This window comes from Lissotriton vulgaris, chromosome 4_1, assembly GCF_964263255.1.
Source record: "Lissotriton vulgaris chromosome 4_1, aLisVul1.2, whole genome shotgun sequence".
Taxonomy (NCBI): Eukaryota; Metazoa; Chordata; class Amphibia; order Caudata; family Salamandridae; genus Lissotriton; species Lissotriton vulgaris.
The window spans coordinates 1,499,684,532-1,499,709,940 of record NC_141691.1 but is presented as its reverse complement, the minus strand read 5'-3'; the positions used below and the strand labels follow the sequence as shown (position 1 = coordinate 1,499,709,940).

The 25,409-nt window shown below is 41.0% G+C and overlaps 1 protein-coding gene across 2 annotated transcripts in view; it reads left to right on the top strand.

Annotated features, from left to right (window-relative positions):
* The window catches only part of ALKAL1 (ALK and LTK ligand 1), a 718,899-nt gene that overhangs the window by 575,000 nt on the left and 118,490 nt on the right, over positions 1 to 25,409 (top strand). For both annotated transcript variants that reach the window (XM_086966954.1, XM_086966953.1), the window contains one exon: positions 18,284 to 18,337. In XM_086966954.1, the coding sequence (XP_086823080.1) occupies positions 18,284 to 18,337 (54 nt within the window). The remainder of the gene's footprint in view (positions 1 to 18,283; positions 18,338 to 25,409) is intronic.

The window sequence follows — 25,409 nt, the reverse complement described above, 5'->3', positions numbered from 1 at the left end:
ACAAGTATATAAACCCCAAATCGCCACCCAGGCTACTCCCACCACCAGTACACAATATATCACATTGTCAATCCCTTCTGGCAACCACGCCCCACTATTATTCCGACCAGTATCTACATCCGAGTCATACACTACCTCCACCCAGACTACCCCCTCCCCCAAAAACACATCACATCACTTTACCAAACCCTCCCACCAACCACGTTTCCCTATTACACCGTCCATTACTCACACTAGAGAGACATGCCACTACCGCACCACACATAATACACTCACCCGCACGTTTGCGGCAGCATTCGCACCCCTAACAGATATTGAATCCCCACTGTTTATGATCACAGCTCCCCCCCTTGTTAACATCATCCCTCCCAAAACCAACACTACTGCTACATCATTCTTGCTGCACAATGATACTCCTAGCACGTACATCCCCCATTCCGGTCCACCCCCCTAGTTCAGGTGTTGGAACATAATAGGACATTCCACTACCACATAGAAGACACGCCGCCCTCTGATCACACAATGCGGACAAGTACACTCTCCACACCCACAACTCAGCTATCCATATCCACAACTCAGCCATCCACATCCATAGCACAGCCTCCAATCCCACTCATAACGGCAGGGCCGGACATAGAACCAAAACCGGCCCTTGCAAAGTACTCGGCCGGCCCCCTGGGAGTGCGACAGCGCTCTTTGTCGGGTTGGTTTTCGGCCGATTTTGTTACAGGGCCGTTTTTGCAGCTATGCTGCAAAAACAGCCTTGTAACAAAAACTGCCCCCAGGGCCCAAAACCGGCCCCCACCCTTGCGGTGCACTGGGGGATTGCCCGGTGCCCGCAACATCCAGTCCGGGCCTGCATACCGGCACCTGACCCCAGACTTGACCACACAAATACGCAGCCATCCACATCCATAACACAGCCTCCAACCCTACTCATACACGCACCACACCCCAGACATGATGAGATCATGATCTCATTACGTCAAATCAAAGAAGAACTTCAAGCATTTAATGAGTTGATATCGAGACAACCGTGGTTCACCAGAGCTACAAGACAGTCTAAATCTAGCGGGCACCTGAACCACATAATAGTCACTTTGAAATTTACTCTACCCAGCTGGAAATCAGTTCCCTCCCATAATAAATCAACCCGCCCAATCCGTAGCACCAATCCGCTTTCGGAGAGCGACCTACTTTCTCGATTACAATCATATGAACGCTTTCTCACTAACCTTCTTGCTCCCATTTTATCAACTATCGCAACTATCCCCCCCAACCCCCACAGGACCACAGAAACACAATACTAGAGGCGTCATTGACAACTTAAGAAAAGCCCACCACATTCTGGAACCTACTTCATCCCTCATCACGCCCCACCTTAATTGTATACTCCTAAACAGCAGATCGGCCTCAAGACACGCAGCAGACATAGCTGACCTCATTCTCACACAAGAACCAGACCTGATAATGTTAACCAAAACCTGGCTAAAGGAATCCTCCACACCAATCATTGACATACTAGTACCCCCAAACTACAACATCATCAGACTGGACAGAATTGATAAGACAGGGGGAGGTATCGCCTGCATACACCGCAGCAATATCTCAGTAAACAGATCCATATCCCCTGTATTCCCTTCTTGCGAATACATATGCCTCGATATCACCAGTAATGGCAAACCTGCATGCTCTTTACACACCCTCTATCATCCACCAGGTGACAACCTCGCCTTCACTGAACACTTCATGGATTTGGTCGCATCTAACACCGGTAATCAAAATACCCAAATATTCCTTGGAGACTTCAAACTACACTGGAACAACAGGAATGACACAGTGGTCAATAGTCTCAAAAACATCCTCGATGATCTAGACCTCACACAAATTTGTGACAGCCCTACACACGATAAAGGTTCAATCCTGGATATAATAATCTCTAATAGAGATTCCATTCTGTTAGAGTAGATCCAACCTTGCGACTGGTCAGACCATCATATTATCACTTTATTTATCAAGGAAATAGTGAAACTTAACTTGGTTCAATCCACAAAACCAAAAGCATGGAAAAGAGACATGAAAAAAATCAACCCTAACATATTACCATTTTCCAGCTACAACCTACTTCTGCCCCCTGCAGAAACTTCCGAAGTCCATGACCTCACCAATCACTACCTCAATTCCATGAATTCGATACTAAATGAGGTAGCTCCACTTCAACTAAAGAGAGTCTCCACAAAAGACTCTAAGCCTTGGTACAATGGAATACTTAACGAGGATAGACGATCGCTCAGAACTTCTGAACGCACATGGAGATCAGTTTCATCTGCCAATCACCACAAGATTCTAAGGAAGAAAAGAAATGCATATTACAGAAGAATCAAGCTCACTAAAGCAGACTTCTTCAGCTACCAACTAGACCAAGCAAAAAATCGTCCCCAAAAAGGTTTTGAATTAATCAAAACCCAATCTAAGGATGCTCCTCAACGCCCTCAATACTTAGCTTGCCCACAACCCAATTGTGAAGAATTTACTGCATTCTTTACTTAGAAGACCGACAGCAACAAGAAGGACCTCTTCAATGATCTAATCTTACACTCTGGACACCATATGAAAACCTCCCCAACATTGGCAATTGCACCACACCAAATCCCATCAAAGTTTGCCCTAAAAAATGACGCAGCATGGTCATCCTTTGCTACTTACAATGAAGAAGCTATATGCAAATTGCTTACTGCCCTGAATCCTGCCTATCACTTCACTGATCCTCTCCCCACAAACGCTGTTAAAGACTTATCTCCACTGCTTCTACCTCTCTGGAACAAGATCATAAACAGCTCACTACAACAAGGTTGCATCCTGGACACCTTCAAAGCAGGACAGGTATCACCCATTCTAAAGAAACCCATGGCCGACCTTACTGACCTAAACAACTATCATTCTATCTCCAATATTCCTACCTTGGCCAAACTAGTGGAAAAATGTGTACACCTCCAGCTGACAAGGCATATTGATCACTTTGACCTTCTTACCAAATACCAATAAGGCTTCCAAGCAGGTCACAGCACTGAATCAGCTATGGCACATATAATTAATGACGCTCTACAAATCCTTGATCAGAATGGAACCTGCCTACTCATCCTGCTAGACCTCTCCTCTGCCTTCGATAAGGTCAAACAAGAGAACCTGATAGATCTTCTGAAACATAGAAAGGGATTATCAGGGTCAGTTCTCAATAGGTTTACCTAATTCCTCCAAAACCGGACACAACAATTCAAGGTCAATAACTCACTGTCCAAACCCGTCCCAGCAACTTTGGGAGTCCCACAAGGGTCCTCACTATCCCCAACATTGTTCAATCTTTTCATGGAATCACTAACTGTAATTCTACACACTCGTCTAACGTGCAAAATCAGATTTACGCTGATGACACACAACTATACCTTAAGATCCACACCCTAGAAGACATCAAATTGCTCAACACAATGCTTGGGAATACCCAGACATGGCTGGCAGAAAACCATCTTAATTTGAATGCCCTAAAAACCGAATTCCTCCCAATCGCTCCACCCGCCCAAGTCCCCATAATGCAAGACTGGATCAAACATCTAACGGCACTCAACGGTCAACCACCCATCATGGATTCAGCAAAATCACTGGGAATAACTCTTGACACTAGCCTCAAAATGCAAAAACACATCAGCAACGCAACAAAGGGAGCAAATTTCCAGATAAATACACTGAGGAAGCTGAAACCTTTCCTGCCAGACAATGACTTCAAGCAGGCAGTTAAAGCTCTAGTTATCCCCTGAGTGGATTACGGAAGTGTCTCTCTTTGTGGCCTGCCCAAAGCTACAACAGCACCTCTAAGAACTTCAATCAATGCTGCAGCGAGACTCATCACTGGCTCTAAAAGAAGTTCACACATCTCTACGGACCAAAAATCATTGAATTGGCTACCTCTGGAAGCCAGAATTCATTTGAAAATAGTGTGTATGACGCACAAAGCCATGCATCACAAGGCACCCAGCTAACTGGCACAGAAACTGACGATCTCTGGTGGGATCAGATCCTCAAGAAGTGCTGAAAATCTACTACTGAAACTGCAAAGATTCAACAAGAAGAAAACATATAACCAAACCTTTTCAGGGATGGCGCCCAGAATCTGGAATGGTTTACCCCCAGAAACCAGACTTAACTCCTCTACTGCATCCTTCAAAAAAGAAGTAAAATCGATTCTCATGTCCAAATTCACCTGAGCATGTTCCAAAGAAATATTTAGACCAAACGTACCCTACTACTAACCTTTATTATGTTAAGGGACCACCCAGGCAACCCAGATATATATCTACCCTTTACCGAACTCACCGGGGTAGATTTGTGATGTACCTTATTACTTTGTTTTTACAAGATGTTATGTATACGAGCGTTGACCTGCATTGAACTGATGTGTAAAGATCTCTACTTACTGTAAAGCACTCTGATACCCGCAAAGGTCTTGTTCGTGCTCTATAAAACTTTCAAAATAAATAAATAAATAAATTATGTTTCATAAAAGTTCTTTTGAACATGAAGGCCCCCAATCATAAGTTCTGTGAAACGTTCACATGCAAAATTAGTGATCCCAATAGTATCCGAAATTCAGGGTGCAAGAACACCAAATCCCAGTGGAGTGGCGATGGGATCTAAAGGCTTGCATCCACTTTCTAAGCAAATATTTGTGAAAAATGCATTACATTCATAACGAAGATGAAATCCGTCCTTCATACAGAATCCTGGAAAAGTAGAATTCCTGGAAAGGTGCAGCCCTTCTTAATTTCAATTGCACCTGGAAAATTCTATGTTGAAATAAAATAGTCCTCTGCATCTACATTTGTGCTTGAGTGATGTATTAATCAAGTAATTGGTTCAGGGGAACATGTTCATCAAAACTGCCATGCCTTTCTTAAACTGAATCTTGAGGAGCACCTTGGAAGTACACCTAAATACGTATAACAGTACATTATAATGTAGTGATAGCATACTTCTGAGCATACTTGACATGAAATTATAAGAACTAATGTTACAAAGCCATTTACCCCTATGGAACGGGAATTCCAGATTTTCTTTAGATCCACTTTTGTGATACAAAAATGTAACCCAATTTAACCTCCTTAGAAGACCAACACAGTCCCTAAAATCCATTCAAACCAACACTCTACCCTCCAAAATCGCCTTTCCAGATTATCCTGAGAGCGTGTTACCACCAGTCTCCCCGTTAGAAACCTGGGCGCTGCTTCACCTCAACTTGAGATGCTATCCCTTTCTACCCATTGGCAATGAGTGCCAATGGACCACTGGACCAGAAAAATAAGTACTGCATACTTGACACCTGTTCGTGATGACCTCTTAGTAAAATGTAATTCCCACCTCTGGGAAATAAGATCATTTGTAACTGTTCCCAAAACACCTGTTTTAGTGTGCCGTCGCTGGAGGACACCCAAACACATAAACTCCTTCATACAATGCATTGCTCTGCAGATCACCGAGTAGCAAAGAAACTTGCACTCACAGAACCTCTAGCCCTCTCCAATAAAAACCTGCTTCTAAAAGAGAACATTGAAAAAGCCTTCAATATTCCCTAAAGACTCATTGTAAGCAAAAGCCATTGAGTTACATCATAAACTAAGAAAGGTATTAACTGAGGCAGCGCTTAGTGCAAACACAGGTTATCACTTTAATATGAATTCAGATTCTGAAGGTGATACTGTATGATCAGAATATTTGTGCATATTTATTGTGTTGCTTTCTGTTGTAGTGGTGATGTGTTGCTTCTTGTGTTGTGTTTTTGTGCTGCAATACTACATTGTTTTATTCTTGTGGCGGACTTAGACTGTTTTGTTCCATTCTGTTTTGAATGTTTTGCTGTGTAGCACTCTGTTATGCTTTTGTTGCATTGTTATTTTTCTTTTTGTCATCTCATTGTGCTGTTTGTTGTTTAGTTTGGGAAAGCCAAGAAAAGCAGATATTTACTAGTCAAAACAGCATATTCATTTGAAGTTCTAGTGACAAACAACCATTTTCCACAATTTAAGGTTGTAAAATACCACTACTCAAGCTCTTCAACTATTTATTTGGTAGTAGTACTTAAGGCACTATTTAGCCCAAAACCATTGCAGGACATGTTTTAAATTAACACTTTCAGTGATCAGTATATATATATATATATATATATTCCGCTAGTGTATCTGCAGCCAATCAACTCGTAGCTGCGGGTTGAAATTCATCTTCCTCAGTGGGAGCCGTTGTGTGCAGGTGAACTCTACAAACATTAGGCATCCGAAGAAGGCACGTTATGCCGAAATGCATCATGCCGTTTGTTTCCTGTCAATAAAGGAGGTCTGTTTCAACTTACCTGTGTGGGCGTACGTCTTCTTTCTGGAGAGGTTCGTTTGTTCGGATGTTCAGTGCGCTGCCACTTGCACTTGAAGCCCCCGCCCTGAAGTCCTCGGCGCGCTGTGGTAACTTTTGGAAAGTCTCAATGCTCTTGGGAAGACGCCGAGCCACCGCAGCTGACAGCGCATCGACAGGCCATTTACATTGGGAGATGACTGCATCGCGCCACCTCTGCCTACTGAGGGAAGTGACACTGGTGCGCTGTTAGTATTGTTGGTAGGGTGTAGGTAAAGACAGATGACCCCCTAACACTACAATGACCACAATCCTGCGAGAGCTGCGGACACCGCCCACTGGGGCAAAAGACTTCCGCTAGTGTATCTGCAGCCAATCAACTCGTAGCTGCGGGTTGAAATTCATCTCCCCCTCAGTGGGAGCCGTTGTGTGTAGGTGAACTCTACAAACATTAGGCATCCAAAGAAGGCACGTTATGCCGAAATGCATCATGCCGTTTGTTTCCTGTCAATAAAGGAGGTCCGTTTCAACTTACCTGAGTGGGCTTACGTCTTCTTTCTGGAGAGGTTCGTTTGTTCAGATATATATATATATATATATATATATATATATATATATATATATATATATATATATATATATATATATAACATGTCAATAACCACTAAATTATATGTCATCTACCACCCATCAGGTATGAGCATAATAATTGTTGAGGAACATATTCATCTCTTAAATAATAACACAGTCTTCTACAGCAACAATAGCTCACCAACTTACATTGGGAAGATTTTATGCACCAAGCTTTGAAACAGTTCTCTGTTGGTAAATAATAGCTAAATAGAGTATGGCTACTCCAACCCAAACTTAACTACCATTTTTGGTTCTCATATTTGCTACAGAAGAGAAGCCTAGGAGTGAGATACTGCTCCCTTAAGATAGATCATATCACTTCCTTATCACCTTAGCTCTCTCTCTCATCCAATGTACTGAATCTAGTCCTAATAAAAAACAGAAACAATAGGTCACCACAATATCACTGAAAAAAGAGCAATGCTCTTCACATGCTAGACACAATTGTCTCTTACTTTGTCGTTCTTTTGGACTTAGTAGCATTTGACACACTATTCACTACACTGAAGTCAAATTTTTCAAGAATAGAATGACTCCCAGTGGAGTAGTCCTCACTTGATTCTTGTCATACCTTGAGTATTGGTGTGCACATGTGACTCCAACCCCTCATCACTTCGATGGGGGTTATACCCAACTCCATTGTCTTTCCCACTTTTTTGACTCTACTGAAGTGACTCTCCCATAAAACTCTACCACATTACACACCACTTTGTGCAGATGAGATATGGCTCCACTTGAAAATCTCTCCCTATAAATTTGGAATTCCTACTCAAGCCCTAATGCCATTCAATCCTCTATGCCAAAAAAGAACAATTGATGGACAGAATGCAGAACAATGTCATACATTCATCCAAATACAGAGATCTTGACCTAAATCCATTGTGTTTGTGCTCCCCATGCCATTCCAGTTTGAACCCAGCCATATGTATATCAGTCTTGACCCTGCACCCAATGGGAACAGTCCAGCCCGAACTGCCAGGATAGGTCCCCCCTGGACTGTAAACAAGCATCCTAGGAACGGTTTCGGGGTTTCACCCCTCATCAGTCAGGATAGCTTGCTCACTTTGCCATTGGATTCAAGCTAGCCTGGCTAATGAGGTGTGTTACCCTGAAACCGATCTCAGGATGCTTGTTTCTGGTTCAGGGAAGACCTGGCTTGGCAGTTCGGGCTGGACTGTTCCCATGAGGCACAGGGTCAAGACTGGTTTGCATATAGCTGGGTCTGAACTTCATAGCTGCCAAGGTTTCAGATCGCTATGTGTGACATTTTCATGATTTCACTGTAATTATGAGTGACATTTCAATGTCTATGAGTGACACTTTTTCTCGAGCAAAATCAATCAATGAAGACAAGGGAAATGTATGAATATCAGAAATGACTCCCCTCCCTCCGTCTTTGTAATTCATGAGGGACTATTTTTAAACACTGAAAGGTTTACTGTGTTTCAGCACAACACTGGAGGCAGTCATATCTTCTAAGATCCTGCTTCAGCAGGGATGATTGTAAAAGCTTGTCTGCTCTCAGAATTGTCGCCATGTGGACAGACAGCAAACTGGTGGCACACAGGGAGCGGCATATCACTGTTGTCAGACCGAGGGGGCGAAGTATTATATGGTGAAAACAAAGTGTACTCAGGCGACACGTGTTTCGCAGAAAGATAACTTCTTCAAGGCTTGGTTTGACAACCAAACTCCCTGTTCCACAGAGAAGTCAAAAGACGAACAGGCGTTGCAACGGACCGTCCCTTTGGCTTTTCTGACCGCTTCAACCGAGGGCTAGGGATTTACCAAGGTCCTGGCTTCTTCTTTTACACTTCTCTGTGGGACAGGGAGTTTGGTTCTCAAGCGCAGCCTTGAAAAAGTCGTCTGTCGACGAAACACATGTCAGCTGTGTGTTCAAGCTGGATTATGAACAAATAAAGAACTTAGAACTTTACAATGTCTTTTTCTGTATACTTACTTATATACTGTTGGACGCAACTGAAAGGACCCACAGAAAATATGGACCTTGCAATTGTTTTATAGTGGTGGTGCACTGGACAAATTTTGTTTAGATTTATATGTGTGGTTTGCTCATACTTGTGGCACTATTTTGGTGACGTAGTGTCCCCCATTCCTCTAAGCACGCCAATTTGATAAATGTGCACTAAAAACCTTTCCTGAACAACGTGTATGTGCTAACAATTTAATTCCATTGTCATCTCTTTTTCTTTCTTGATGGTTATTTTAATGTATTGACAAGGACAGCTTTTGCTTATTCTGTTGTATTGGGAAGGATAGCCGAAGGTAACATTCTTAACCTAATGGAGCATTAAGAGTAACTTACTATGATATGAAAACAAAATTACTTAGTTGTTTTTGTTTATCATAGAGCTGTATCATGGGCTTTCCATGAAGATTGAACTATGAAAACCGATCAGATTGTTTGAAGAATTGCTCCATTAAGGTATTTTTAAAGATGTATGCTTTGATTATTATTTTGATAACTATTATGCAGCATTAAGCCACAATAAATCATAAGGCCAGTGAAACTAATTTATTGTTTAACAACCTTGTTTTATGAATTCATGATTCAGCGAATCTAAATATTATAAACCTATTGAAGTTATTGAATATTCCAAAAGAATTCTGCTTTAAAATTTGAAAGATCTTAATACTTGGGAATAGTTACAAATAAATAATGTTAATATTTAAATAGTTAAAAACCTTTTTGAATAATATTGAGCTGACCTGATTTTGATTTTGATTATCTATAAATATTATTACTTAATCATAAAATGTTTGTCTAATTGTTTATTGGCCTGAAAAAGCAACCTAGTCATAAAACAAGTGCTGCTGTAACACTGTACACTGATTTGGATCCTCTCTAATGTGGAAAATTATATATCTAATTTAATTGTGGTACATCTCTACAAGGCATCATTTAAAAAATGGCCTAGATGGAACTATTTCTGAACATATTTTAAAAGTAAAATGGTTTCCTATCAAACTTAAAATTTTAAATTAATACACAATATGGGTGATGGCATGATATTGGTTGTGCACTCAATAATACTACACATTTTTTCTCTATTTTCCCCACATTTTCATACTCACAACAATATACGATTCCCCTTAAAGAAGTGTACATAACCTTTTATATATCATAGATGGCATTACAAATTAAATCTTCTAAAGCATCAATCTATATACACATTTTGTTCTTGATTCTCAATAGAATATTTAAATTAAAAGCAAATGTATTGGGCAAGTAACACATAAGTCTCCTCAACCACTGCAAAATGGAAGGATTGTGGGAAGATGGTTCATGAACCTCTTCAAATTCAGCTGGAAGGCAGTTGGCCATTATGAGATGACTATCTTTGCTCTTTCTTTGATCATAAGCTTTGATAACAAGTAAAGCTTATGATCACACAATATTTATACCAATGAATAACAACACCTAAAAGTGAAATGCAATTAAACAACAAGAACAGATCAAAGCAATTACAGATACTACATTCGTAGTCATCTTTGTCAAAGTGGTACGGGTAAAGTGATATGTATAATCATCTGTAAGATGATTTATAGTGTTTGTATTTGCATCTGTTTCATGAAGGGTGAGGTCAAGAGCACTACATTTGATTTGCTTGTTTTGCAAGGGTGCTGCACAAGTTATGAATTGTGCCCCAAATCATATCTTGCAAATTATAGTTTCCATTAGAAGAGCATTTTTTTTCTCGTTTTATTAGTACCTTTGTCACTCTTTTATGACTCCAGACACTTTCCAAACAAAAAGTTGATCCATTTCAGGTCCTTTCGCAAGCATCAAACGGGGTCAGAGAAAAAGGAGGTCGAAAAGATTTCTTTCCCCATGTTTATTTCCATAGGAAACCCTGGGAAGCAATACACAAAAAAAAGTCAGAACAGAATCACAAATTTGACTGAAAGTGGGAACTTTACTTGAAGTTCAGCTTTTTAAACATTGGTGTAAGTCCATACAGTAATTTGCAAGAAATTGTTGCTGAAAGAGTTTCTTGTGTGTGCTTGAAAGGATAAGAAATTAAATACATCTGGAGCATTGACCCCACAGGGGTCCCACCAATGCAGGAGTCCTGCAGTATCATGAATTAAAATAACGTGTTTCTGATTTGCTGAGAGAGTCTTTTCTCCAATTGACATTTTTGGTGGTCCTAAGGGATAGAACAATCTGTTTGCTTGCCTGCCACTCAAATAAAAATGTTGTGGCCAACACTACAGGGCACCAGGCTCCATCGCGTGGCGTCTTTTCAAGAGGAAAAGACGCCACGCGATGGAGCCGGCTTGATGCACAATTTCAAATAGTTACTTTTGGACTATCTGACCCTATCTAGAGAAAACCTAATGCTATTGGAATGCGCTTTTTGACAAAATACACAATTAAATCTTTTCTAACCTGGAACCTATTTTGGAGGAAATTAAAATCAACTTCATAAAAAACTATGATGAGCTCACTCCAACTGCCCTGAAGAAGTCCGTGGAGGACGAAACGCGTTGGCTACTGCATAGAAGAAATGAATAAAGATTTAATCTTCCAAAATACACCTAAGGACTCTGCTACTCAATTCATTGCATAATTTTGGACTTGTGTTGAATGCTCTTTAGTGTAACGGATTTCTGTAATACTTACGTGTGTGCTGGATCAATTGTTAAAAATTGTTTGTTAGAACAAGTTTCTTGTTTTAGGAGATTTAGGGAAAGGAATCTCCGATCCGTGTCACCACTCTAATAAGGCATTATACAGGATAAGTGCAATTGTGCTGTAAACCCCATTTCCCAAAAATTTTGTGTAGTGTAATAAATAATAGTTAATTAATTTCAATTAGTTAATTGAATAATAATTATGTAATTAATTATGTTAATTTTTTAATTAATTTTAGGTGTGTGTACAGGATTTTTTTAGTGAAAATGTTTTTGGGTAAAGGGGTATTTTTAGGGTTCAGGGTCAGTTTTCAGTTTTTGGGTAAAGTGGTATTTTTAGGGTTCAGGGTCAGTTTTCAGTTTTTGGGTAAAGGGGTATTTTTAGGGTTCAGGGTCAGTTTTCAGTTTTTGGGTAAAGGGGTATTTTTAGGGTTCAGGGTCAGTTTTCAGTTTTTGGGTAAAGGGGTATTTTTAGGGTTCAGGGTCAGTTTTCAGTTTTTGGGTAAAGGGGTATTTTCAGGGTTCAGGGTCAGTTTTCAGTTCTTGGGTAAAGAGATATTTTTTGGGTTCAGGGTCAGTTTTCAGTTTTTGGGTAAAGGGGTATTTAAATATAATGAAATAATAGATTAATTAATGTTTTAAATGAATATAAATAGTGTAATAAATAATAGTTAATTAATTTCAATTAGTTAATTGAATAATAATTATGTAATTAATTATGTTAATTTTTTAATAATTTTAGGTGTGTGTACAGGATTTTTTAGTGAAAATGTTTTTGGGTAAAGGGGTATTTTTAGGGTTCAGGGTCAGTTTTCAGTTTTTGGGTAAAGGGGTATTTTTAGGGTTCAGGGTCAGTTTTGGGTTTTTGGGTAAAGGGGTATTTTAATTATATGTATGTATTATTGTTGTTATATAAAGTAATGTGTAAAATCAATTTATATGTCCACATTTATTAAGTTTATAATTAAAAAGTATAGTAAATTTTTTTGAAATAGTTAAAAAATAAAAGTAATGTAATGTATTTTGTTAATAGTACTTATATTATATTATTTCATGTAATTTTAATTATTTTAAAAAGTCGATATTTTTTACATCTATATTAATTACAACGATATTTTGGAGTCGATATTTATGTACTTACCTGTTTAAGTATAGGGTGTCGATATTTTTGTAAACGATATTTTTACAACAATATTTATGTCAGCTATATTTTTGTAATCGATATTTTAACACCCTGCCGTCCTTAAGAGTGTCTTCTCTTTTGACTTTAAGGATCTTTTGTTCTGCCAATTGCAAGTTGCAAGTTTTTTTTTTTTTATATAGCGCTAGGATCGACTCCCGGAGGAGTATCTCCGCGCTTCGACCGCTGCGAAACCCTTCCTGGCTTCCCTGAGAGATGGTCCCTTAGTGGGTATCTCCAGGGTGAGACCAGGCATGTCCGGCGGTCTGGTGGGGCCGTTAGTGAAGATGAGGCAAGCTAATGCCCAGAGTTGCCGAGTGTGATCGCTGATCAGAGTGGGCACCGAGGCGAGAGAATTATCGAGTCCGCTGACCCTGGTCCAGAAACCTGCCGCGTCGGGAATCGAACCCTGGTCCCGGGCCGTCCTCTGCTCTCGGGTCTGCCGCCTCTAACCAGTGAGCCACACTACTTCACCAATCTGATTGTCTGTGTATTGTACCCTCTGCTTGAAGTCTTTTCTTCATGTTATCCTTACATGCAATACAATCGCTATCCTTGCTGCAGTTTCTCCTTGCCCTAGTCAGTTCACCATAGGGAATGGGTTCAATTTGGTGTTTAGGGTGTGAGCTTTTTGTATGTAATACAGCATTACACGAGGTAGGTTTGTGGTAAAGTGTGCTCTGTATTTGGTTATCCTCTATAAAGAGTGTCAGGTCCAAAAATTCTATTTTGAAATTTTGAAGGTGCTCAGATTATGTGTGAGGTGGATGCCCATATCATTTGAGTTGAGGAGCTCACAGAATCTGGTCAGATTTAGCATAGTACCGGACCAGATCATGATGCAATCGTTGATATAACGTCCGCAATAGATGATGGATTCATTCCAAGGGGTCCCCTTTGGGCCCCAGATCCACTCCTCCTCAAACCAACCCATGAATAGATTGGCATAAGAACCTCCACCCTGATTATAGGTGATTTTCAATACTGATTGGCTCAACCTGTCTAGACACCACTGATTAATATATACACCTTTATGAGGACCTCTTTTTTCTGGACACACGACATCTGCCCTCACTGTCCCACTTTAATTGCACTTATCACCATGCAGGGACCTATAATGTAAATAGGATTGGCACAGTTGGGATTATATATCAGTCACTTGATAACAATTGCATCACCAATGCCCAAAATGCTTTGGGCTCATATCCTGTTTTTATGTATGTTTTCCAGCCCTGAGGAAGTCGGGGTGTCTTGTCCCGATCGACGAACACGTGTTGGCTGGAGCCAGAACAAGAAAATATTATTAAATGACGTGTTGTGTTACTGTATTTGTCATGATCTCTAAGTGATTTACTTGTCATAATCTGCATATTGAGGTGTGCCGGGGCTTGGTACAAAATGTTTGTCACACAATTCAATCTCCATAAACCTGCTTCCTTTTTGATATAAACACCAGGTAGCCTGTATGTTAAAAATGTTTTGTGATCCAGACCTAGCAGCGCTCATTTAAGACAGGTCTCTGTCATAATTTTGGGCTGTCTGTTATTCTAAATAGTTTGAAAACCACCGGACTAGTACCATTTTGCCACCTTAGACAGTGGCACATCTTTGCTTGTCACATAAATGATATGCATATGCTGTGAATGGCTTAAAATTTAGAAGCATTTTTTACATCATGTAAGTAAAAAGCAGAACGTAACACAATAGCATACACAAGTCAACATAGCAACACACTTAAAGCATGCGGAGTACAGCAACACGGTAAAAACATGAACAGAGCAATCACAGAACATTACCTGACTTGATATAAATGCAGCACAAAAGCACACCAGCACAAATAAAACATCACCGCCATAATCACTTTCCACACAACAAATATGCATAAACATTCTTGTTCCACTTAACCACATCCAGGAATCTGCTTTCATAAGGTTACACTAAAAGGTTTTAATCCAAGAACTACCTTATTTACCATCAAAGATATGAAATAGCGCCAGTCACAATTGTATTGTAATGTGGCCCTCCATTTTGCCATAGGCTGTTTGGAAACTTGTTTTTAGTAAATGCATCAATATTTCGTCGCCTAAAGCAGTTCCCATACTTCATGGTATCTGGCTGGGTCATATTATGTTTAATATCCAGGCATAAGAACTACCAGGACAGACAGCAGAGGTCATTATGAAAGGTTGGAACAAAATCAGCAAAATGCTGACTTACCCTTTCAAATATATACAACATTGTTTGTGTAGGATGCTTGTGGCCTGTGTTCGTATTTTACATATTTAAGTGTAATATGTGCAGCACTAGATTTTTTGTTTTGTTTTTAGTCATATCTCTGGAACATACGTTTGCTTTCCATTTCCAATGAAGCCTGACACACAGCTCAGCAAACTAACTCCCATGCGAAATCAACAGCCCTTCAAAACACAACGCTGTATTTTCTAACTGTCACATACGTGCTGCTTATTACAAAAATGCCACTGTACCTGTAGGAAAAACATATAATAATATTCATTCAATCAATGTGACATAATTTTCACATTCCTATCAGTCACTTCACAAAATCTCTTTTCATAAACACACAATTTAAAAATAATCCATAGTTAAACATAATTTTCCCCATTTCCCTAAAATGTATTCCACTTTCTCTGAAATTTCAATGGTAAATAAAAATGTCAATACTGCGTTTTGGTGGAATTGCGAGTTCACCCTATCTTCTTCAGGCCACATTCGACTTGGAGGAGTTGGGACTGGGGCACACTGACCACTGCAGACTGGCGAGAAATCTGTGGCTGGTGCCTTCTAGGTTAGTATTCTATGCAGTTCTGCCTGCTGCTAATGATTCTTTGACATAATAATAATTGATCAGAGTTCTACCTCTGAAGGAATGTGATGCACCATGGTGCAAGAAAGCATGTGTTGTTGACAGGTTTGTTTTGTTCAGGAGAGGACACCTTCCAGCACAAAATAATCATTACAGGCATGTTCCTCTTCTAGGTGTGCTACACTTAGAAAGAGGAAACAAAGAGAAGAGATAATGATATTTGTCCTCGTTGTGCGTCTGGTGGGCAGGCGTACAATTATGATGCATTTCCCAGTCTACCAGTGTTGGTAAATTTGGAAATGGGTCAAAATGCATGGGTGGATGCATGGGAATACCCATGCTGCACCCATGGCATGCCTCCATGCCGCAAAGTAACTCATGGCTTGGTAAAGGAAGACGCATCACCTTGATGAATATGGGCCATTGTGCAACCTACAGAAAATTAGTTATTTATTTAATTCTTCCTTTGCACCATGCCTCGAAATCCCCCCTTACACCGCCCCACCTTCCCACCGCAGTGATCTGCACGCACCACGGCTGCCATTGTGTAAAAATTGCCTATAGAATGATGGAACTCTGGGCATTTCATATTTTATTGAGATGTGCTTGGACTTGTCTTTTGATGACTTTCTGAAGATATTGCCTAACGGAAGGCATAAACCTTTTTGTAACTATTCTCAATTATCTTTTAAACCTAAAGCTTTTAACTAATTTTGGGAGGAAAGAGGAGTACAAAGCACCATTTTGCCCTCTATTGTTCAACATTTTCTAGGAAGGAGATATAAGTAAACCCAGCTTGGAAGTTTTAGGTTTGCATGCTTCGCTGGTTTTCTGCATGCAATTGGGAATGGCAATTACAGGCCTCCATGTTGAAATTTCACCAGCTGCCCCTGATAGGAGGCAATGAAAATGTTATTATTTTGAGATAAAAGTCAAAGCTGTTCGATACAAATGTTACACCAATATTTGCCATGAACCCATTAACAATTTGGAAATGACTACTTAATTTATTTTATTTATTTTTTACAACAAATTTTATTGAGTTTTCCATCTAAAGGGGGCTGAGCCCCCAACAAGTCATATTCATACAAAGCAGTGAACATAAGTACACTAGTCGTTGCTGAGGCATCCTTCGGGAAGCTATAAAACACCCAACCCAACAGCCCCCGCCATCCACCTCCCCACAAATCCACACCGCCCAACACGCTTGAAAGACTAAACAGGCATAAATACATATGAGCACATCTCCACGCCAACTAATCCACAAGTAGGAGTGGAGAACCATGTGATGGTGAGTCTGTCTATGAGATCTTGATTCGTGGACGTGTGAAACATTGAAAGATCAATACCCCGATACTTGGCCATTGTAGCCCAGATTTTCCCGTGCTTCTGCGGTCAACCCCTGGCCTGAAACACTGCCACCTCGGCAGACATGCATTTATCTAATGCAGATTTCCAGGCTGCCAACCCAGGGGGAGAAGAGAACTTCAATTGCTGGGCTATGTCACGCTCAGCCAGTGTGAGCCCCAGGAAAAGGTGTCTCTTATAGATGTTCCCTCCTATATCATCAGTACTGTGGAGGAGGGTCAGGCGTGGATTATCTGAGAGGTCCCACTCCAGTACCCGCCCCAGACAGGACAACACCCCGATCATAAATGACATAACACTGTACAACCCCAGACCGTGTGTAGAAAGGATCCATCGTCAAACTGGCATCTGAGGCATGTCAAAAGGATTCATTTCGACAGGTTGAATTTGCTGTTGTCACACTGCTAAAGTCATGACTCCATGCTTGCGCTGCTACTACAGTGCATGGCTCAACAGGTGTGGCAGTCCACTGGTAGCATTTAGCTTCCAGGCCATGGTACACTTTGTATCATACACTAGGGACTTACAGGGAAGTTATATATGTCAGTTAGGAATATACCAATTCAACCATGTTTAAAGGGGGAGCACAGGCACTTTACAACTGGTCAGCAGGATTAAGATGCACAGAGTTCTAAAGCCACCAAAAATGGAAGATTCAGCAAAAGGCAAAATACCCAGGGTGACCACACAGGAAAGGATGATTTCCTACACTTAGGTTCTGATTACAAGTGTGGAGGAAATGTTGTGTAGGGATTGAGTTTTTATGTGAACATCTGCAATTTCCCTAATAGATGTGGGCAGATAAAACCTGCTGAAATTTATCAGAGTAGAATGTGCAGGAAAAATCGAATAAACAATACGTTCTGTGCCGTAGATAATGATGGTATATGTAATTCCAAATGTCAGATGCACAAAAGTGCCATGGGTTGTAATAAATGCACCCGTTAAGTACCCCACCCTGGGATAGTAGTATTTAAAAGGTGTGGTAATTATGTCACTCACGGAAAAAAATGCTTATGATGTGGCATGGGCTTTGCACTTGACTTCTTATGTTTTGCATGACATGGCATTTGGACTCTGAAGAAGTGACATTGTATTTCCCATTAAGAGTATACCTATAGACACCTTTGAATTCCATTTTAAATTCATTCTTAAAATGTAAGTGCCCTTCTGTATTTAAGAATGTTTTCATTCTGATAATATCTTAAAATATCGTTCTCTCCTTTCAGAAACATTTTTACGAGATCTGAACCTAAAAGAAAAGTTCATAAAACATTTCACAGGTAAGGAATGGCCCAAATGATATCTTATCACGTTGAAGCATGTCAATACTTACTTCACTTTCTCTATTTCTGCAATAATTAGTATCATGTTTATAACTGTTTGTGTTATGAAGCTCTGCTCTGGAAGATATGTTTTCGAATGTTTATGGTATTTAATGCGAATACATTTGTACAGTGTGCTGTAACCATTACATTTTGGTGAATTGTGCTCTGTATTTAAGTGATTACTGTATCTTTTACTCTGAAGAACCATGCCCTAGTTGTGTGAGAAACATCACCCTTACACCTTGGTGGACAGTGCCTTCCATAATGGTGAACTGGGTATTTTTCACTCTCATGAACATCACATTCCTTTTAACGGCTGGTGCCCCACAAGCCCTCGTTAATCACACCTGCATTTCAGTAAACTATCCTCCTTATGTTCTTGATTACTAAGTAATACATTTGAGTGATTTTGCACCTTTCACCTTGATGATTTTTATTATGAACTATGTATGACCCAGTGTATGACGATCTTACATCATGCAACGGGGTGCAAAAAAACGACGCAACCCTTTAGTCATATTTTTTAAATCAATCAAAGCCACTTTGATTTGCTTTGAGTGGTTGCAAAATATGGAGTAACGCAACGCAATGCAAAATTGCTGTGTTGGGTCATTCTGCCCATCTTGGATTTTTGGCACAAGGCAATGTGGGATTGTTTACAGTAGGGCTACCAGGAGCTGCTGGAAAATCAAATTGGGTCGCCCCCATGAACTTTAACAGCATTTGTTAGGGAGTGGCCATTAGTCACCCCCACGCCCTAAGCTGGTATCAGGCATAAAAGTTGCACACCCAGGCACCATCCGTAAAACACTTTCTAGACCTGCAGAAGATCGGAAGGGCACTGATCATGCTATTTGTGACCTGGAAGGGGACTGTAACTGCTCCCTCGTGTACCTAGGAAAAAAATAGGACGAAGAACCAGACTGAAGGGTCAATTGACTTACCTTCTGTGTGGTTACAAGGACAAAACAAGCTGCAAGATGCCTTTTCACTGAAGTGTTCATCTGACCAGTGATAAATGGCCTTGGACTGGACTCTGCTGTTGGCCTCTGCCTGTTACCATGAGAGTCTTTGGGCTTCAGAAGAAAGTTTGGAAACTTCTGAAAACATTTCCGCCACAGTTCCAGAGCTCCAGCATGACCAGTGGCAAAAAGTGTCCAAATGTCAGTTTCATTGAATTGGATTGAAATTCTGCATTGTCACTTTCAAGGCTCTTAGCAGTTCAAAAAAAATTACAAAATTACAAAGTCCCATTCTGTGCTTCGACTTAGAAAGCTTTCAGCCAAAAATCCAGAAAGTTTTATAGTTCCAACAGAACTAACCTGCTTCAAGTATCTGGCCTTCAGTTCAGTAAACAATTTCAGTGGTGGCCCACTCAGCGTTCTTTTCTTCACAAAAAGTTACAACGTTCCTTTTTGAATTTTGACTTGGAATCCTTTTGAAACTTTTTCACTTTGGGACTTTCACGGGGATCAATATACTTCTTGTATCTGATCATGGTTCCATGATGATCGACCTCTAAAGGTGCATCGGTCACTTTCTACCACTTCCATAGACTATCATTCACGCTTTGTTCATTTGACACTATTTCTACTTAAAACCATAACAATTCATATCCCTGATTCCGCTCTTAATATTGATTTTGATTTAATTTTGTTTTGTTTATTAAATTTCTTTCTAATGTTCTAATTTGGTTTAGGATTTTCATTGCTTGGTGTTTTGACTTTATTACTGTTTAGGCAGCACTGCATAAATACTTTACACATTGCCCTAAGTTAACCCTATGTGCTCTGTGTCATAGCTCGCAGGAAGCTGAGCTCAGGGTTATTTCTTCATTTTAAGGTTACATGTTGACAAGAAATGTAATTCGTTTTGTTGGGCATTCACTCTTACCAACAATTAATCCACTTCTTAAAGTATCATCTAGCCATGTTTCTGTGACCTTCATTAGATTGAATAGCTGTTCTAGCCCTACATTCCATATTTAATGTTTTGCACCATCATAGACTAGACATTGACTATACTTCATTCAGTGCAGCCTTTGTCTCTTCTTTGAGCAGCTCTAGAAAATCATCATATAACTGTATACATCTTCTAGCCTGACTAGAAGGCCCAAGGCCGGACCTTTCCAAGTGCCCCCTAACATTTGTTTGTAGCAGGGCAGGGAAGGCTCATTAAATGTCTTTCTAATGTTCTAATTTGGTTTGGGATTTTCATTGCTTGGTGTTTTGACTTTATTACTGTTTAGGCAGCACTCCATAAATACTTTACACATTACCCTAAGTTAACCCTATGTGCTCTGTGTCATCCTTCGCAGGGAGTTTGTTAAGCGCAACTACTCATCCTCAAGGGTCTCAAGTCGCTGGGGGGGGGTTAGCAGGTTCCAGTCCATCAGGGGGGGGGGGGGGGTCAGTCGAAGGGCCAGTTTTGATGATTCTTGCGAAGATGGGGAGCGATGTTGTCTGTCTGAGGTAGAGCAGAAGGGCGTTCCAGACTCTAGCCGCGAGGAAGGGGAAGGAGCGGCCTCCTGATCTGGTCTTTCTGGTGCAGGGGACTATGACGTAAGAGTGATGGGCGGATTGTAGGGTCCTCTGGGGTGCTTGGAATTTGAGTCAGCTGTTCAGGTATGCTGGTCCGGTGTCATTAAGGGCCTTGTGGGCATGGGTGTGAGCATCTTGAAGGTGACTCTAGCTACGATGGGGAGCCAGTGCAGTGTGCGCAGGTGCTGGGAGATGTGGCAGTGTCTTGGCAGGTTAAGAACCAATCTTGCGGCCTCGTTCTGGATGTTCTGTAGCTTGCGGTTGAGGTTTTTGTTTATCCCGGCATAGAGTGCGTTGCCGTAGTCGAGTCTGCAGGTGACCAGGGCATGAGTGCCGATCTTTCTGTGTTCGAGGGGGATCCAGATGAAGGTTTTACATAGGAGGTGGAGGGTTTGGATGCAGGAGGATGAGACGGAATTGATCTGGCGGTCCATTTTGAGCTCGGATCCAGGATGATTCCTAGGTTCCGTACGTGGTCTGTGGAGGTGGGCTGGCTTCCAAGATAGGGGGGCCACCAGGTGTCATTCCAGGCATTGGCGTTTGGGCCGATGATGACTACTTCTGTTTTGTTGGTGTTTAGTTGTAGTCAGCTGTTTTTCATTCATTTGGCGACAGCTTTCATGCCTTCTCCAAAGTTGTGTCTGGCGGTTTTGGGTTCATTGGATAGGGTTCTGACGATGAAGGTGAGCGGAGCCATGTAAATGTTGAAGAGTGTAGGGCTGAGGGAGGACCCCTTGGGGACTCCGCAGGTGGTTGGTGTAGGGTCCGAGAAAAAAGGGGGAGTCTAACCCGCTGCGTTCTGCCAGAGATGAAGGAGCATATCCATTCTTAGACATTTCCCATTTTCCAATTACAGTGACCAATGACATGTCTAATGTCAAACATGTCCCACACTTAAGTATTATCCACACTACCTTGTGGGCAGCAAGGTACGTTATGGGGTGACTTGTGGAGGAGTGTGGCTCACTGCATAGAGCGGCAGTCCCTGGTACAGAGGTCTGGTCGGGACCAGGGTTCAAATCCCGCCTCGGCTGATCTCGGCTGATATTGGCGGTTCTTGGGCTCATAATTCCTCGGACATGATTTCTCGCCTCGGTGCCTACTCTGAGCATGAGTCCCACGCTGCAACTCTGGGCAATAGCTTGCTTAGCCTCCACAACGGCCCCCTACAGCGCTGGGGATGCCTGGTTGCACCCCGGGGATGCCCAGGAGTGGACATTTCACGGGGAAAAGCCAGGACGGGTTCCCTAGCGGTATAAGTACAGCGCCAGGACACACTGCTTGCCGGGGTATCAGTGCGCTTTACAAATACGTCTACATTTACATTTATTTAATGTTTAGAAATCAGGTTCTCCCATCTGTTGAAAGGCTGATTTTGACCGGTCTGTGCAGCAGGGCTTGAGATGCTACTGTCAAGCAACACAGAGTAGATATGAATCCATGTTTTCACTGCCACTGCATTGATGGCACTACATGCACTGCAGTCCACAGGTGGCATTTAACTTTCAAACTCTGGGTACATTCATTTTCTTTAGGGATTTATAGATAACTAAAATAATTCAGTTAAGGATAAGCTAATTCGAAATTTTTAAAAGGGAATAACAGATTCTAATGCCAGCAAACAAATTGAGCAAAAATAGGGAAACAACTGGCAAAATATGGTTATTTCTATAACATGACACATTCTATGGCTTTTTCTGAAGAATATGGGATAACCAGGGCTGACACAATATACGCCATGTAGGGTAGAGTAGCAGAGTTGCATAGGTTATACCTCTCTGCACAAGACTTTACCATCTCTCCCTGAAATCCTTTGTTAACCTGGGGCGGTATTACAATACAGATGATGCCCTGGGGGCACAACGTGTGTGTGCGCCTGCTTTGCACCCCTGGGGCACTTTGGTATGGTAGAAGGGGGCACAGATATTTGTGCTTCCCCTTCTATAATACCAATAGCACTGGCATACTTAATGCGCCAGCTGTACCTCCAGAGGGTGTTCCCTTATTTGCATAGGGGCGTGCCCTATGCAAGCGAAGAAATTCCTTTGACTCTGCACCGCGCAATATTACAGACGCTGGTGCAGAGTCAAAGAAGCCCTCAAGAGGCACACTGACAGTGCGCCATTTAGAAAGGTGGTGCACTGTCAGTGTGCCTCCTGACAACAGCTATCTGCAGGGGGTAAAGGGCATCCCCTTGCAGGTGGGTGCAGTCACTGACTGCACCCGCCTGCAAGGGGATCTCTTTACACCTTTAGAGGGTGCCACCTGCACTGTGAAAACACAGAGCAGCTGCTTCGTATTTTCACATGAATGCGCTGCCCTGGGTGCAGCACAAGTTCGCAGCTGCCCTGAGGGCAGCGCATACTCCATAATGGGGTGCATTATCACTGTTCGCACCGGTCGCATCTTTTGAATGGTGCACCGGGCGCAAACAGTGCTAATGTGTAATATGGCCCCTGGTATTGAAGTGCTAAATGCTCCTCAAAAACAATGGTAAATATTCAGTTCTATCCCCTCACTGAAATGCAAGGATATTTTTGAGGCGGATCTCCTTGATACCATTTTGTCACTGACATTGTCTTTCTATTTCACACTCACAAACAGAATTGTTCACTTTTGGGCAAATGTGCATAGGATAAAGTTGCCACACTGCAATGGAATATGTACTACTACTATTTATACCCAGGTCTTACATTGGCCCGAACATAAAACACAAATTTGGGAATACAAGGAGAGATACATAATATGAAACAAAAAAGTCAGTATACCTATTGTTGGGTTTCTAAAAACATTTCTTTCGGTGGGTTTTTTGAATTCCTGAAAGAACAATTCTGGCCTTGATTAAGGCAGCGATTTTAGTTACTTTGTTGCAAATTAAAACAGTGTAGTTAGTAAAGATCTCTAATAATACATTTTCCTCTTTGATGACAGGAGACATCAGGGTTTCTAAGATATCCAAAAGTGATACAGTAAAGGACTCAGAGTGAAGAACACTAAATAAAGACAATATCCAGGGTTATTCCATAACGAATTCAAAGAGAATAATCAAGAGGTCCATACTCATAGCAAGAATAAATATGAAAAAGTCAACTTTCATCCTAAAAAGAGATTCTTATTAGTTAAGACTGAGTGAGCTGTTTAAGAGACTTAAAATGGTATCATAACCCATTATATATAAGATAAGAATAGATCAAAAGAGTGACGCTCGACAATAAGACATTTTATTTAAGATAAAGTAACTAGATCAAGGCATTTCTCTCACTAGTATGGATTTGAATGCAAAGGTGGCGAAAAGACTTTAGGAGGCATTTGCCCCTTCATCCTGGATCCTGTTTTGTTTTTTTCATATTTGAAGTCAGAGAGGGAGAAAAGTGCTTTTTTAAGTTTGTGCCTCTATTATTTTCAATTGGAGTGTGTTCCAGTGCAAATAGTTGGCCATGTGTGGTTCGGTACTTACTCCATGCCTGAGTTGGAGTACATTTATGTCTGTGCTGAGTCCTTTTATGGTTATAGAAACTACATAAGTGCAGTTTTTGAATAGCAATGGGCTTACTCTTTTATGCCAGGTGCTTGTCCCTTCCTAAACTTCATGGGCCCGATTCATTAAAGTAATCTGAGACAAAATCCTAACTTTATGACTTTTGGTATTCAAAAAGGGCATTTAGGAGTAGTAAAGTTAGCAATCCTAACTTAAAGTCAGACTTTGTCTCAGATTACATTTGTGAATCTGGCACCATATTTTTATAAGTTTAACTCATTTTCCAGCCAGCCAAACTCCCATGGTAATCACTAAAACATATACCTGGCTGTGCGGAGATCTCCTAAGCCATGGTGAAGACCTCTGCAAATAAAACATAGGCGATGCAGAGGCATAGACCTCCACAAGTAGGTTAGTGAATGGTATTTTTTAGTACATCATTAGTAGTACTTTTGTAGTACTACTGAAGACACTAAAAAATAACATTTGCGAATAGTCCCTAATGTGCATACATGCGTAAAGAAGGTTATATGGAAATAGCATCAAAGTTTCTAAAAACCGAGTACCCATATGTGCGTTGTGAAAAAAGTTAAGATCAAGTAGTACCAACGTATTCCTTTATCATAGAATCCTGAGCTAGTGGTCACTCATGTGCAACCGATCTGTGGAGCAGATTACCAGAGCACCTAAGGCTTAGCTTACAACTGCTCCCAGGTCACAAAACTGTAAACATCTCTCAGTTTATGAAGTGGCAACCTCAAGTAATCCTGGAAAAAAGCACTTGATTGCCTCTGGGTTATTAATGCTTCATAAATGCAGATGAAGATTATAATGATACAAATGCCAGCTGTCTTATTTGTGAATAACACTGCAATCATATGAGTGTTCCTGGAAAGCTGGAAAAGTCACAGCTTTCCAGAAGCAGTCACGAGGATATTTGTGAATTAAAAAGAAAATTTAAATGTGTTTCAAAAGGAAGGCGTAAGACTATAACAATACATTTACAATT